Source organism: Nymphaea colorata, chromosome 11, assembly GCF_008831285.2.
Source record: "Nymphaea colorata isolate Beijing-Zhang1983 chromosome 11, ASM883128v2, whole genome shotgun sequence".
Classification (NCBI taxonomy): Eukaryota; Viridiplantae; Streptophyta; class Magnoliopsida; order Nymphaeales; family Nymphaeaceae; genus Nymphaea; species Nymphaea colorata.
In genome coordinates this window covers 15,016,767-15,033,138 of record NC_045148.1, presented here as the reverse complement: position 1 = coordinate 15,033,138, position 16,372 = coordinate 15,016,767, and the positions used below count along the sequence as shown (strand labels likewise).

Here is a 16,372-nt window from a genome sequence, read left to right as displayed (position 1 = left end):
AGATGTGTGCATGTATAGATCTTGTTCATGCTTGCTAGTGTTATTCAAAATTCATGGACTACACAATTGATGACATGCCCATTGGTAAGCACTTGTTTTTTATGAAAATCAGTTTTTTCATTATTCCCATCTTGTTACATATGAAAAATGAAAATATGCATGATCAGGAGTGTTGATAGATTGTGTGTTGCGGGTCCGGATCCATACCCGACCCGCCTTGTAGCCCGTTTTGGGCTCTACTTAAGTCATGTAACCCTAATCCTTAAGTGTTAATGATAATCTTTAGAGAGAAAGAGTCTGGCTGCTAGTGGGCACCAACTCCTCCTCATTCGTAGTTTTTTCTCCCTCGTGTTGAGGGTTTTCCACGTTACATCGTGATCATTGTTTCTCTTCGCCTTCTTCTTTTCGTATTTCTACATGGTATCAGAGCTGTGAAGTTTCGGCGTTTCTGGTTTGTCGTTTGCCCGTGTTGGAGGAGGATTCGCCCGGCACTGTTCATTGACTCGCCCGGCACTGTTCATCGTCTCGCCTGGCACTGTTCATCGCCCGTGCTCGAGCTTCGCCCGACGCCTCATCTGTCGCCGTCTCCACCCAGCGCCGCCCTGTTCAGCGCCGCTCAGGATTCCGCCGTCTCCGCCTAGCGACGACCGGCCCAGCGACGCCCTGATCAGCGCCGTTCCTGTTCAGCCGCTTCCGCCCAGCGTCGGCCTGCCCAGCGACGCCCTGCCCAGCGGCGTTCCTCTCTGTCAACCGACGCATCGCCCACCGCCGTGCCTTTTTTCCGGCGCCGCGCCGCTCTGCCTGGTTCCGGCGGTTTATTTTCGCTCAGCGCCGCGCCGCTCTGCCTGGTTCCAGCGGTCTGCTTCCGCCGTTGTGCCACTCTGCCGGGTTCCGGCGGTCTGTTTCCGCCCAGCGTCGCGCCGCTCTGCCTCGTTTTTTCTCCGACGCTGCTTCTCTGTTGCTGTCTCTTCTGCCGGTGAGGTTTAGGCGTTCTCCGTTTTGTCCGTTGCCTGCTCTCTGCCTTTTTTGGTGTTGTATTGTGCTGTTGCTCCCTGCTGCCCTTGCTGCCTACTGGGCTTCTCCCGTAGCTAGACTGGTCTGTGATTATGGCAGCCTCTTCCTCGTCAACCGTCAACACCAATCCCACTGAAATATGGGCTTTTAGAACTGAGAATGTTCCCATGCAGGTCATCACTCTTCGCCTCACCAAGGAGAATTATTTCTCGTGGTCGCCTGCTATGACTATGGGGATTGCTGGCCGTGGTCGCATGGCCTATATTGATGGGAGCAACCCCGAACCAGCAAGAACAAGTGATGTGTGGCATAGTTGGTTTCTTGAGGACAATCAAGTGAAAACTTGATTGTCAATTCCGTTTCCGTCGATATTCAGCCCCTTATCCTTTGGAAGAAGACTGCTAGAGACATGTGGGTGGTCCTCGAGCAAATGTATGGCCAAAAGAAGACCGCAATTCGTACTTACCAAGTAATGAAGACAGTCTATGGCATTCGACAAGGGAACTCGTCTGTTGCAGAGTACTATGGAGCTTTGAAAGCCAAGTGGGAAGAGCTTGACTATCATTCTGATATTCCTTGGCATTGTCCCCATGATCAGGCGCTCTATGTTGCTCATGAATGGGAAAACAGGGTGTTCCTATTTTTAGCAGGCTTAAATGATGAGTTTGAAGGTGTTCGAAGCCAGATTCTGAATTCAGGGGAGGTGTCCAGTATTGAAGATGTGTACTCCTGTATTGAAGCGGAAGAACAGAGGAGGCTTGTTACAAAAGATGGGAAGAAGGAACTTGTGCCCTATAACGAGAGATCCGCTCTCGTGAGTCGTGGTCCTGGCGGCCCGTCTAGATTCCTTCGCCGGTGCACTCACTGCAAGAAGACAGGTCACACCGTGGATTATTGTTGGGATCTTCATCCAGAAAAGAAGGGAAACAAAGGGAGATCTTCGATTGGGAGAACGCATGTGTCTGAGGTGCAAGCATCCAGTGGAGAAAAAGTCTCCATTTCTGCTGACCAGCTTCGTGAACTAAGGGCTTATTTGGGCAGGATCGATGTCAACAAGATTGAAACCTCAGAGGGAACTACAGCTAATCATGCTCTCGCGGTTATTGGCAATCAAGGTAACTCTTCTGTGGGGGAATGGATTGTCGATAGTGGTGCTACTCATCACATGACAGGTAATCCAAAATTGTTTCATGAGTATAAGTTGTCCTCGAGAAAGGAACGTGTTTCTCTTGCAGATGGTTCCTCTACCTGTGTGGCAGGCGAAGGCACTCTGTCCTTGTTGGACAAATTTCATGTGCAGGGCGCTTTACATGTTCCCCAGTTTCCTTTAAATCTCTTATTAGTCAGTAGACTTACTAAAGAATTGAATTGTGAACTTATATTCTCTGCCGATCGTTGTGTTTTGCAGGACTTGGTGACAGGGAAGAGGATTGGGATTGGTTTAGCTTCTGATGGATTATATCGTCTTCCCATACGTGTGGCTACTGCTCTGTTGACAGCGATCCGCAAGACAGATAAGAGAAGAGAAGATTGTCTTCAGTCTTTTATGTACTGGCATGAACGTTTTGGGCATTTACCTTTTGGGATTTTGAAACATTTGTTTCCAGACTTGTGTTCCTCCTTTGATTTGTCTTCCATTTCTTGTGATGTTTGTCAGTTTGCCAAACATGTGAGGGCTTCGTACCCTCTTTCTTCTAGTTGTGCTAATGAAGCTTTTTCCCTTATTCACTCTGATGTATGGGGACCTTCGGGCATTCATACCCGTCAAGGTTTCCGGTATTTTATCACTTTCATTGATGATCTCTCTCGTGCTACATTTATATACTTGTTAAAAGACCGCAGCGAGGTTCCTCGCATCATAGAGACATTTCTTCTTCTTGTGCATACCCAGTATGGTGCGAATGTTAAAACCTTCAGGTCCGATAATGCCCGTGAGTACATGTGTCAGCCTGTTGAGGAGTTTCTTAGACAACGGGGGATTGTTCACGAGACATCCTGTAGTTACACCCCCCCCAAAATGGGGTAGCTGAAAGGAAAAATCGTCAACTTCTTAATGTCACCAGGGCTCTTTTGTTTCAGAGAAATCTTCCTAAACACTATTGGGGTGATGCAGTTCTTACTAGTGCCTATCTTATTAACCGCATGCCCAGTCGTGTTTTGAATGGTAGGACTCCCCACTCGTTGCTTCCTGGTAGTCGTCCACCATTTCCTCTTCCTCCTCGTGTTTTTGGTTGTGTATGTTTTATCCATGATCACAGTCCAAATGTCAAGAAACTTGATCCTAGGTCTATCAAATGTGTCTTTGTTGGATACTCCCCTACGCAAAAAGGATACAAATGTATTGATCCTATTACTGGTCGAGCTTATGTTACGAGGGATGTTACCTTCTTGGAACATGCCTCTTACTTTGGTGCGAATCCTCTTCAGGGGGAGCAGTCTGTGGGCAGGGAAGAGTATTCTCAGAGACAGGAACTTCAGTTTATAGATTTTTTGGACTACAAGAAAGCAGAATCACTTAATACTGTTGATGTGCCTGAGAAGGAGGAAAAGGGTGACAATAGCATTGAGAAGGAAGGCCCTCAGTTGTTTGGACAGTTCTACTCTAGACGAGGTACTCGGACAGAGGTGATGACTTGTGAAGCTAGATCTACTTCCAATCCCAATGCCACTCCTTCCCTGGATGAACCAAGTCCTACCAAGGAGACCGTGGAGACTCATGATGAGGTTGAGAAGAAGAATGACGATCTTTCCATTGCCCTGAGAAAGGGTGTCAGGTCATGTACTCAACACCCCATTGGTAATTTTGTTTCTTATTCCAGACTTGGGAAAGATTACGAGTGCTTTGTCTCTACTCTCTCTTTGGCTGTGATTCCCAGGACTGTCGTTGAAGCTCAAAGTGACTCCAAGTGGGCTGATGCAATGAAAGAAGAAATAGAGGCCCTAAGAAGAAACTTGACATGGGAAGTGGTGAAGATTCCTGAAGCCGCTCACCTAGTTGGATCCAAATGAGTGTATACCATCAAGTACAAACCAGATGGGAGTGTTGAAAGATATAAAGCTCGACTTGTGGCCAAGGGGTTTAGCGAGAAATATGGAATTGATTACTTGGAAACCTTTGCTCCTGTTGCGAAAATAAAGACTGTGAGGGTGGTTATATCCCTAGCTGTGATGAAGGAGTGGAAGATGTATCAACTGGATGTTAAGAATGCATTCCTCAATGGGGACCTCGAAGAAGAAGTATATATGCATATGCCTCCAGGATATGAAGAACCAGAAAAGTGTTGTAAGCTGAAAAAGGCCTTGTATGGCCTTAAGCAATCGCCCAGAGCGTGGTTTGAATGACTGAGAAGAGTGATGATACGTCATGGATACAAACAAGGAAATGGAGATCACACTCTGTTTGTGAAGAGGAAGGAGAGCAGGGTTACTCTCCTGCTCGTCTACGTAGATGACATGATTGTTACTGGAGATGATGAGGAGGAGATTATCAAGCTAAAAGGGTTACTGGCTACAGAATTCGACCTCAAAGATCTTGGCAAGCTAAGGTATTTTCTTGGTATGGAGGTTGCTAGGTCTAGTACTGGTCTTGTACTAAACCAAAGGAAATATACATTAGATCTGCTGGAAGAAACTGGTAAATTGGGATGTAGACCTACTCCTACCCCTTTTGACACTGGGCACAAGTTGAGTCTTAGAGATGGAGAGCCTCTCTGTGAAGAAGACAAGGGAAGATATCAACGTTTGGTTGGGAAGCTAATTTATCTTACCCTCACGAGACCTGATATCATCTTTGCGGTGAATGTTTTGAGCCAATCCATGCATGCGCCAACCGATGCACATCTGAAGGCTGTGGACAGAGTGCTATGCTACCTGAAGAAAAATCCTGGTAAGGGACTCCTGTATGTGAAACAAGAGACTGTGGAAATCGAGGGCTATTCTGATGCGGATTGGGCAGGTTGTGGTGATACCAGACGATCCACTACAGGGTACTGTGTCTACCTGGGAGGAAACCTTGTTGTATGGAGGAGCAAGAGACAGGATGTTTGCTCTAGATCCAGTGCAGAGGCAGAATACAGGGCAGTTGCTATGGGAGTGTCAGAGTTATTATGGTTGAAGATATTGTTGACTGACATTGGAATAGAGATTGAAGGACCTATGAAGATGTACTGTGATAACAAGTCTGCAATCAACTTAGCCAACAACCCTGTTCTTCACGACAGAACAAAACATGTTGAAATTGATCGTCACTTCATTCGGGAAAGGATTGATGCGAAAGAGTTGATCTTACCTTACATGAAGTCTGAAGACCAAACTGCTGATGTTCTGACGAAAGCTCTTCCTTCAGCTTCATTTGAGAGGAATGTATCCAAGTTGGGCATGTTTGATATGTATGCCCAACTTGAGGGGGAGTGTTGATAGATTGTGTGTTGCGGGTCCGGATCCATACCCGACCCGCCTTGTAGCCCGTTTTGGGCTCTACTTAAGTCATGTAACCCTAATCCTTAAGTGTTAATGATAATCTTTAGAGAGACTGCTAGTGGGCACAAACTCCTCCTCATTCGTGGTTTTTTCTCCCTCGTGTTGAGGGTTTTCCACGTTACATCGTGGTCATTGTTTCTCTTCGCCTTCTTCTTTTCGTATTTCTACAAGGAGTATAATGATTGGTATTCATCTTGTTGGATCTTCTTGCTCTTAAATTTTATTTTGCTTATCGATGTTGGGCTGGCATTGATGGGTTCTGTTTGATATTTCAATGGGTTGGATATGGATCCATATCTAGTATGAAGTTTTATGGTGTGAAGCAGCTCTGCTTAAATCTTTCAATCTTTCTTCTCGTGGCTACCTGAGGGGACAAGCCATGTCTTTCCGCGGCTTGGGTTTCTTTCCTTTCCCTGCTCTTGTGATTGATCTTCTCCTGGCTTCTACAGTAGTGTCCAATCCCAACAGTACGAATTTCTGCAGTTCCCCTTTCAACTGCAGCAACTCAACTCCAATTCTCTTCCCCTTCAGTTCTCTCAATTCTTCTTGTGGTGTCAACCTCATATCATGCAACGGGAACGTCACTAAGATTCATCTATTCAACAGCGATTTCATTGTTAAAAGAATCACATACCTTGATCGTGGCTTGAATGTTTGCTACCAAGATTCGTATGGGACAAAACGTTGCTCATCACCTCAAAACTTCAGCTTCTCTGGAAGACTCCTTACTAGTGGTTTCCGGCTCTTTGGTCCCAAACTTACCTTCTTCAGGTGCAATTCTGCTAATGATGGGCTTCTGCAACCTCCGTCCTCATGGAAGAGAAATGACTGTGCTGATGGCTCTTTGCTGTATTATTATTACAGTCCACAGGAACAGATAAAGCTGCCTCTTGATGTCCATCGCATCAATTGTCCTATGTATGAAATCCCTGCTGGTGTTGAGGAGTCCGAGTCTGCAAACTTTTCTGCCATATTGAGTGGTGGATTTTTTCTTCGCTGGAGGTTTGATTGCCTCAAGTGTACTACCAGTGGGGGCCAGTGTGTATTTGGAGAAGATGACGCCCCTGCTTGTTACTGCGAAGATGGATCAGTGCACCATACAAATTGCTCTGATGGATCATCTTCAAAATCAGCTGGTAGCGTGATATACTCCTGACTCTCGAGTTCTGTTACTATCATAGCTTCCATCTTGATCACACAAATTACACCAGTGGGGCGCAATATAATTTTGCTTTCTATTTGGAAGGATACCTGTACTCACTGATTATTGGGTGGTTCTGCCCATTTGTAGGTGCATTCGCATAGATTAGCATTGTCATGTGTAAGTGCTTTCAGGGTCAACCAAGCCTGTCCTAGAAAGCTGTTTTCCCAGCCCCGAGAAAGTCTAAAAAAAATTTGACTTCGTTCAAAATTACTGGACGTGTGTGTGTGTGCGGAGAGAAGGGTGGGGGGGTGGGCGAGGGAGAGAGAGAGAGAGAGAGAGTACCAGGTGTTCACTTGTGCATGATATCTTCTCCTGGCACTTGTCCTCCATGGTGCTGTCCAGTATACTTGTTGATTTACTTAGAGCTACGCTGTAGAGAAAATTTAAAACTGCTCTTTCGACCCGCTTGGTTTGAGGTTTCTTAATAATTCACATGTTGATGAATCCAGCATGATGTTGTTGAGACCATCTTTACCTTCATGAACCATCACCCTTGAGTTTTGCATCTCGACAAATCTTGGGGTCTCATTTTTTGTCCTTCGTAAAGCAGATTCAATGCTTTTTTTCCTTTGTAAACTCTTCAAGTTCGTGTTAGCATTTTACAGCTAAGCCTTCCAAATTTTTAGGAGCATAAAGAAGGGGATCAGTCATTTCTACGCTGCAAACCTTGATTGTTTCTTTAATATGCAAAGTTTTCTAACACATAGGTGGGACCTGGGCCCTCTGGCCACCATTTGGCTATCGTCCCTTCCCCCCAAATTCAGGACCTACGGTTACAAATTCTCTTGATTCCCCCAACTCTCCATCTTCAAATGCAATAGTGAAAGGAGCCAGGAAAGCGGGAAATTTTTGTGCTGAAGATTTCTCATATTGTCTTTTAGTCCCACATCCTATATCCCCAAATTTCATTGTATGCTGTGCAAGATTTAGTTTTCAACGGAAGTTTGATCTTGGTTATTGTGGCAAGAACATGGTTCCTGCTTGCCACTGCTAATATTGCTCCGTCAAAGGAGCTATTGCAAAGGTAAGCCAATGAGTAATTTGCTCTCTGTTTTTATAGCATTCAATGGCTTACAACTTGTGGTAATCATATATAATATGCTTTTAGCTAGGCCTGGGACGGGTAGACTTCTTGCGGGATCTGATTTTCACCAAAATTTCGTTATCTATGTCTCGTTCTTCATCGAAGTTAGTTGGACTCTAAGCTATTCCGTATATATTTTAGTCTATCAGATCAAATGTTGTGTTTAGTTAGGTCCAGTGAAGGGTGCCTTTCACAACGGGAGCGGTGCATGAGGCGTGTGTGGGATCGTTTGTTTTAGCTCGAGATCAAGCTAGCTGTTTCTGCACTTAATTATGTTCATTGTCTTTCCCAAAGTTAGTGTTTAGCTAGAGCCATCTTATGTTCATCGATACTCTTTCCTGTTCATTCATGTTATACTACAATAACAGGTACGTTCTCACAATTCTTTCTTATATAACATGTATACACGCACATGAAAATGCAATAGATGAACTATGCACAGCAGCCATATCTTTGTTCAATGGGGATCTTTGGCTTAAGGACGACACCAATTAAGTCTCCCAAGTCCCAATCTCCAGCCAGCCAAACTATACCAAAGTGAAAATGTTGCTTTATATCTTAGAATGGTTAACCCTACAAATATGCAAGGAATTAAACGTAGCTTTAGATATAAAAACAAGGACATCTCGACAGACGAACCTGAACACGTAACTGCTGCATCTTATCCACGAATTAAACATTAGAAAGATAAACTATACATTTCATCAAGGAAAAGTAAACTATACATTTCATCAAGGAAAAGCTTAACCCTCGAGTACTACCACCATGAGTACAATCTTCATTTTCATTTCAACAGGTCTAGGCACAGCAGCTTTCGGCGGCATTTTACTGTTAGTATGTTTATTGTTCTGCTTCATTCGTTCTCTTTTCCAACTCCATCCACCGGTAAAAGTCGAGAAGTTCTTGGTTGATTACCAAACTCTTACAACCACTAGATACACATACAATGACATAATCAAGATGACAAAGAAGTTCAAGTATAAAGTTGGACAGGGTGGCTATGGCAGCGTCTTTCAGGGATGGTTGTTCAATGGCACAGTAGTGGCCGTAAAGCTAATGGAAAAATCACATAACGATGGAGAAGAATTTTGTAATGAAGTTGCCACCATTGGTAGGATCCACCATGTCAATGTGGTTCGCCTTCTTGGCTTTTGCGTTGAAGGGTCTCAAAGAGCACTTGTATATGAATTTATGGCAAATGGTTCACTTGAGAAGTTTACAAATACCACAGATGTAGGCCATTGCGTGTTAAGGGAAAGGTTATATGATACAGCACTAGGTATCACTAGTGGTATCACAACGGGAATTGAATATCTACATCAAGGCTGTGATCAAAGAATCATCCACTTCGACATCAAGTCGCATAACATTCTTCTAGACCACGACTTTACACCAAAGATTTTTGATTTTGGTCTTGACTAAAAAAAATTACTAAAAGTGGCAACGTGGGAAAAGGGGCCAAATGAGGACCCCCCTCTCACGGATGGAGATGGATCTCTAAAAGAATGGATTCTAACTCAAATGTAGGGATTGGGACGTGAGGTGGCAAAGGTCTAGGTGATGACGGTTAATTGGGACTCCTAAAACTTTGGATGTGATTCCACCAAATGTGGACTCTTTTGGTAGCCGATTTCTCCAAGATAATCAAATGTGGCGACGTGGCATCTCTAGAATCATTTGACCCAAATGTAAGAACTCCTTATTGATCCTTAACCCAATCCTAGCTAAAAAAATGGAGCTTCCCAAAAGATCAGCTCCAACCTCTCTTCGCTTTATGCGGTACTTACTCCTTCAAATGACTAACTCCTTTCGTGGCAATGAGGGGTAAATCAGACCTTGGGCGTGGTTGCTCGGAAGGTGCCGAAGGTAGCCGGAAACAGAGCAGAGTTGATCGGAATTCCAGAACTTATTGGCAACTTGTATTTTGCAAATGCCTTGGCCGTTCTACGCGAAACCTCTTCTTCTTTTCTCGAGCTGATTTTTCTCCTATGCGTCTTGGTTGGTTTTTATGGTATTCCACCGTGGATCTTGATGATGAAATACTGATTTTTCGGTGAAAACTCCAGCAAGTCTCAGTGTTTTTCCTTGAAGAAGATCGACCCTTACTAGACTAAATTTGAACTTTCTTTCAACGTTGGCAAGCATGTCCCCTTTGGAATCCTTCTAAGACTTGTAAAACCAAGTTTAGAAGTGCCTTCCATGCGAGGAAGATGATGGAATCTTGGCTGTGACTCAAGAGTCCCAGCTCCTCCCACGAGAAATCCAAAACTAAACTTAGCCAACATGTTACTTGATTCACGATGGGTTGCTGCGCTACAAGGGATGGAGCCGCAGCCTCCTTTGCAAGTCTAGCCTCTAACTCCTCTGTTATGGCAGAGGAATTGCACCCAATACACGCTGATCCGAGGTGAAGTCGAAGTGTTGAAAATCCCCTAGGGCCGTTGCTCGCCTAGAGGAATCGCCGCTCCTTCTTCTTCAGCGTTAGAGATAATGTGACTAAGAGGGGATGACGAGGGAACTGATGGGATCAGAAGAGAGGAGAGGGAGACCAGAGTGGAAAGACAAGGGAGAGAGGGATTGACGTGAAGAGAGGATAAACGTGAGGAGAGGGGAAGACGTGATGAGAGAGAGAGGGATTTGGCAAATAACTCAATAATTCTTTAATTGCATAATGAGTTCGAAAATCTAAACCGTTATATACATGTGTTACCAAATCCGGATTCCAATCATGAATCCAACTCCAAACTCAATATAGAAATGCATAAACAAAATGAAAGCGATATAAATCCAAGTCACACCCCGACATGGTAAGTGATGAAATGAATTATGAGTATGTAGTCAAATCAAATAAAGAGAACCAAACTCTAAGTGTATCTCATGAATAAAAACTCCTCTTGAGCCATGTGAACTCAAGATAGAAACCCTTGCTTAGCACACCCATCTAGCCTCCTCGAGCTAGGCTCAACTCGACTAGATGACCTCCCTAGACTCGCGCAAACCTGACTCCAGGGACTTGGGTTTTGGACTCGACTCCAGAACTAAACTTAGGCCTATACCGGACCAAATCCTAGGAATTTGGTTTCCTAGCCCATGGTTTCTCCCTGTACCAGCCTTCTTCACTCAAAAACTATCCTAGAGCCGTTGCTATTCCACCCTCACCACCCACTGCTCACGCTCTAGGTGCTATAGGTTTTGAACCCTTGCTCGATGGGGCGTCGGACCCTAAATTCACTAAGGCTTTCGCTCTCACCTCGCTAGTCTCACCTCGCTCACGCCTTCTCCTAAAATGGGTCCTAAGTGGGTTCGTATCAAATCCTTATAGAACATGGAAATAATTAAGTACGGACATGACTTTTCAATTTTTTTTTAATAGTGCATAGAATTTTCTTCACTAAAAAAGTTAGCTTGCAAAACCTAAAACAATTACCTAAATCTCTCAAAAGTGCAAAAATTTTATGTATTGGACGCCATACTTGCAAAATTTTTTAAAATTAAAAAGTGTGTTAAGCTTTGGAAATTTTGAACATTTTTCTTGTAAAAGTCCAAGTCTAAAGAACTTAAGAAAGTTGTGATTTTAATATCTTAAAACAATTAGATACTGTAAAAGTTTTATAAAACTATAAAAACTTTTATAAGTTCAAGGGGCAAAGGTTTATTCAATTTTTTTTAATAAAAGTTACTTATACAAGCAAAAAAAAAAAGGTCAAAGTCACTCAAAAAGTTATATTTTATGAACTTACAACATTAATAATTTGTTTTAAATCCAAAAATTTATGAACTATTTAAAATTTCAAGACTTGTTAAAGTTGGAAGTTATGAAGCTTGTAAAGGACATGATTTTTGTAAATCAAAACAAGTTTGAAAGTATATAAAAAATTGTCCACTAAAATTCTTCTAGTAAAACAAATTGTGTCCACTGAAAAATATGTAGAAAATACATAGTTTTGTAGATACAAGAAAATTTTTTATGGTTACAAAATTTTCAAAAATTAAAGAAAATGCTAAACTTTTGAAAATTTTAAGATTTTACTTGTAAAAGATGTGTAACATATAAAAGTTGTAAGTTTATGAAGACTAAAAGTAGTATGGAAGTGTTGAAAAAAGTTTCATCGAAATTTATGAAAATGTTTTTAGTCTTAGTACATGTTAAACATTGTGTGAAATAAAAATTAATTGTTATGAAGCTCTTGAACATTTCAAACAGTTTAAAAAAATTGACCAAAAACTTTGAAAAAGTGTTAGCAAAGCAAAGTAGTAACAATTGTCAAAATCTTGTTATTAAAAGAAATTGTTTATAAGAAATTATACTTGTAAAATTTACAAAAGTTAAAGAATGTATAAAACGTATGAAGTTTTCAAGATTTTTTTGTTATATATCTGTATTTACAAAACTCGTGAAAATTGTGAGTTGTATAAATTAGAAAGAGTTTGAAAGTTTAAGAGCTTTGAAAACTAAAAAACTTTTATCATGCACAAACAAATTTCTGATAATGCAAAAGTTTTGCTAAAACTTTTAAAAATATCTTACAATATAAAAGCCAAAACAATGATCAAAACCATAAACAAATCAGAATTTTTTGTGCAATTAACAATATTTTAAAAAATTAAAAGTCAAAGAAAGTAGTAAGCTTTTGAAATTGCAAGGCATGTGAATGCTGTGAGTTTTGCAAATTAAAACTATTTAAAATTATTTAAATATTTTTTACTAAAATTTGTTAAGTTAGAGAAAAAGGTGTAAGAGTTTTATAAAGGAGAAATATTTTGAAAGGACACTTGCCAAAATTTTCAAAAATTGAAGAATGTGGTAAGCTTTTGATGAATTTAAATAGTGCAAAAACTTCACAAAACTATTTAAGAATGTGTTACCTTCTTATAAAGCTGAAACTATTGTCAAAACTGCACAAAATGTTCAAAAAATTTATGAGTTAAAAACAACATGTGAATTTTTTTTAAAAAAATAAAGAACATTTTGAGCTTTTGAAAATTTCAGAAAAGTGTAATTAAAATTTATCAAATTCTTCAAAAAGATTGTAGTCCTTGGAGAACATATAAAATAATTCATAAAATAAAAATTACTGTTATGATGTTTAGCAACTTTTCAAACAGCGCAAAGAATTTTAATAGAAACTTTTAGAATGTTATCTCAGAAAATCTGAAACAATTGCCAAATTTCTCAAAAGTGAAAAAATTTAATAAGCTCAAAAATGTAAAATTTTCAAAAACTGAAAAATGTGTTAAGCCTTTGAAATTCTCATGATTTGACTTGTAATGCCTGAGTTCACAAAACTTGAGAAAGTTGTGAATTTTGTAAATTAATCAGTTTGAATATAAGAGTTTGTAGACTAGAAATTGGGAACATGATAATCTTGAGGATCTCCTCTCCAAAATTGTTTATGTAAATGCTAGAACAAATATCAAAGAACTCATCTTGGTCTTCATAGGCATTTTCGTCAGACAACCTATGAAATGACGGTGACGGTAACATCTGAATCAAGTGGAGTTCAACCTAAAAGTTTGCTGTACCCATGAAATAAAACTTTGGGGAGGAATATATTTAAAATTAACTAAAATTGACATAATCTAGATATGAAGCAATTCAACATCTAGACGTTTGATTGCAAAATCATAAAAACAAAGCCAATTGTCCAACCACCCCCCTTATAACAGTCAAAGCCATTGCAGATACAAAGCCCAAATTCCGATTCCATGAAAGAACACATACAGATGGGTAGTAGAAAGGCTTAGGAAAGCCTGGTTTTCAGCAACAGTCAGTTAACAATCATGTCGTCCACCAAAAAACTTCCCAGCATGGTAAAATAATAATGGAGGACTATGAAAATAATAGCTGGTGAAAGTTATAAAGAAGAGGGAAAATACAAGACACAAACAAAGGGAATCGAATACAGAATCATCGATTCATGGGTACGTGGAAGAAACTTAATGGAGCAGAAAAGATCTATTGCAACTTTAGGGAATCGAGTAGAATGATGCATCCGCAATAAAATTCATGTTGTCAAGAGATGAAACAAAACGATTCAAGATTGAAAGCGACGAAGAAGGAATAAGAAATTGAATGCTAAACAACAAGAATAAAATGAAAAAATGAGAAAGAAGAAGAGAAGAGTTTATATAACGAATTTTCGGCATTAAGAAGTGAAGGTAAATGCAACTTTGGATCTTTGGGGAGGAAAAGAGTGGTAGGGTGGTGAGGAATTTTCCCCAAGAATGAAGGGTGGCTCAAAAAGAAAAACAAAATTCAAAAGCAAAAGCAAATAGGTGAAAAAAAAAAAGGACTTGCCGATGGTCTTGAGGAAGTCAAAGGCTAAGTTCTCCAAGCATCGAATGCAAAAACTTTCACAATTACAAAATTCTTCAACCAACATTAATTCCTCTACAAAGTCTCTAATGAGATAGAAGAAAATCTTCATATTTCAGGTCTATGCCTAGCATTTCCCCTCGAGTGAGGATGCTTAAACATCATTTGAAAAATGAAATTTTCAATTTCAATTTGCAAAAATTTGGTGCATAAATCTTTAATATTAAGCAAATTCTTCAACTTACTTAACAGCAAAGAGGGGCATTTGTTAACACCCCAGATTTTTCCACATCAAAATTGAAGCAATGTAAAAATTTCACAAAAGAATCATGAAAATTTACAATTTCAAAGCCAATTTCGAACTTAAACGCAATTTGAATTTGACTCGTGATACAAATCCAAATGCAAGATTACGAGTCCAAATTCAATTACAAATATCTTTTGACATCCAAATTCGATTGCAAATGTCATTCGACATCCAAATTCGATTGCGAATGTCATTTGACATCCAAATTCGATCGTAAATGTCATTTGACATCCAAATCCAATTGCAAATGTCATTTGAAATTCAAAATCCAATTACAAAGTACAAATTTTGATTTAAATCCAAGAATTGGATTTAATTCAGTCTAGAATGCTACGTGGGACCTTTGTGTGGGCCCCACCTAGCCCGTGTGGTCAAAGAGCCCCCTAGGGGTCACGCCCCTCCATTTTAAAATAAATAAATAAATAAATATTTTCTTCCAATTAAATAAAAAAGTCATTTTCAAGGAGAAATGAATGAGAAACCTAGGAAAAGAGAAACATTTATGCATCTCTCTCTTCTTTAACTAAGTCTTTTTAAAGAGTTTTCAATCTTCAAAAAGTAATAACTAGGCTCGTCAAACCCACTTAATTCAAGTAGGTTCGACCCTAGTGCACCAAAATCTCAGCTAGGCTCAGTTAACATGAGCTCAGCTTGACAACAAAAGGTAGGTCTGTCTCAGGATCCAAATAATGGACGAAAATAGACTTTGACCGAACCAAACCACTTTGACTAAACTCAGTCAAATTACAATTTAGCTCAATTAAAAGCTTTTTTGGCTCAAATTTATCAAATTACCTCAAACAAAGTCAAACTAGTCACAAATGAACTTTGACTTTGGCCAATTGGTCGAAATAGACCACTCTAGACAATTTTGCCCTTCTATGGCTAAATTGAGATTATAGAGTCCAAATTGGTTTATGAAAGACAAATAAACATATGGACTTGTTAAATGCATAAATCAAATACCAAATTAAAATTCAATTTTTCAAACAAAAGTTTGATTCAGTTTAAATCCGTCTTCAATCAAATTATAGATGAAAATACCATTTTCGAGCCAAATTTGATAGAATTTTTAAATTTTATTTAAATTTAAATTGAATTATCATAATTCAATGGAATTTAGAGCTTATTAACTAGGTTTTAACCTAACAAACTCGATTTCAAAAAAAAAAAAGTGCAAAATAAGGCAAAACCCTATGTGAGGTCATTTTGGTCCAAAATTTTGGTCAAAGTTGGTCAGCTAGATCTGAACCAAGGTTGACCACACCTAGCCCAGCCCACCTAGCTCATGAAAATGGGATAAGAATTATTAAATAGAGCAATCAAAAACTCATTTAATCAAATTTTCATCTCCCTAAGCCTTGATTAATCTTTCAAGGCAAATTAAAGGAGGTGGTTAAACCCACCTTCTCCTCTATATAAATCTCCCATTGGCCACCAAGGGGGAGGACGAAAATTTCAAGTATTCCATCAAGTTGTTGCAGTTAAGGAGCTAGGAGGGAGAAGCCAAGGAAAAGAGAAGAGATTCGTCCAAGCCCACTTCCCCCTTTTCTCTTTCTTTCTTCTTTATTTTCTTCTATTCTCTCCATTGATTTTGCAAAGTTAAGTGAACCCTTACTATTTTCGTGGTGAGAAGCATTCTTTCTTACTACAAATTCCAGCAAGCAAGCTATTCTTCTTCTAACTTTGCTAAGCTCGAATCCAAGCTTGGATTCTTGCTTAGGACTGTTCGATTTAGAAAATAAGTGAAGGTGAAGATCAAGTATCAAGACCGACCGCAAGGCAGGTGATTTAAACTCATTTTTCATCTATTTTGGCTCCTCATTAGTTCATCTTAATTCCAGCAATTCGTGAAAGGGTTTATTTTCATTTGTTTCATGGCTGGGAATGATGTCCAACTAGGAAAAACCTATGATTAAATGTACATGTTAATGCATAATGCATGCATACTTCAGTTTTTTTTTTTCT

At 39.9% G+C, this 16,372-nt stretch overlaps 2 protein-coding genes across 2 annotated transcripts; both read left to right on the top strand.

Annotated features, from left to right (window-relative positions):
- Nucleotides 1–5,872: 5,872 nt before the first annotated feature.
- LOC116263583 (uncharacterized) lies at nt 5,873–6,649 on the top strand. The gene has a single exon (XM_031643319.1). The coding sequence runs from the start codon at nt 5,873–5,875 to the stop codon at nt 6,647–6,649; it is 777 nt and encodes a 258-aa protein (XP_031499179.1).
- A 2,092-nt stretch (nt 6,650–8,741) lies between these two features.
- LOC116263582 (rust resistance kinase Lr10-like) lies at nt 8,742–9,203 on the top strand. Its single transcript, XM_031643318.1, has one exon. It carries the CDS (start codon nt 8,742–8,744, stop codon nt 9,201–9,203), a length of 462 nt encoding a protein of 153 aa, XP_031499178.1.
- Nucleotides 9,204–16,372: the final 7,169 nt, after the last annotated feature.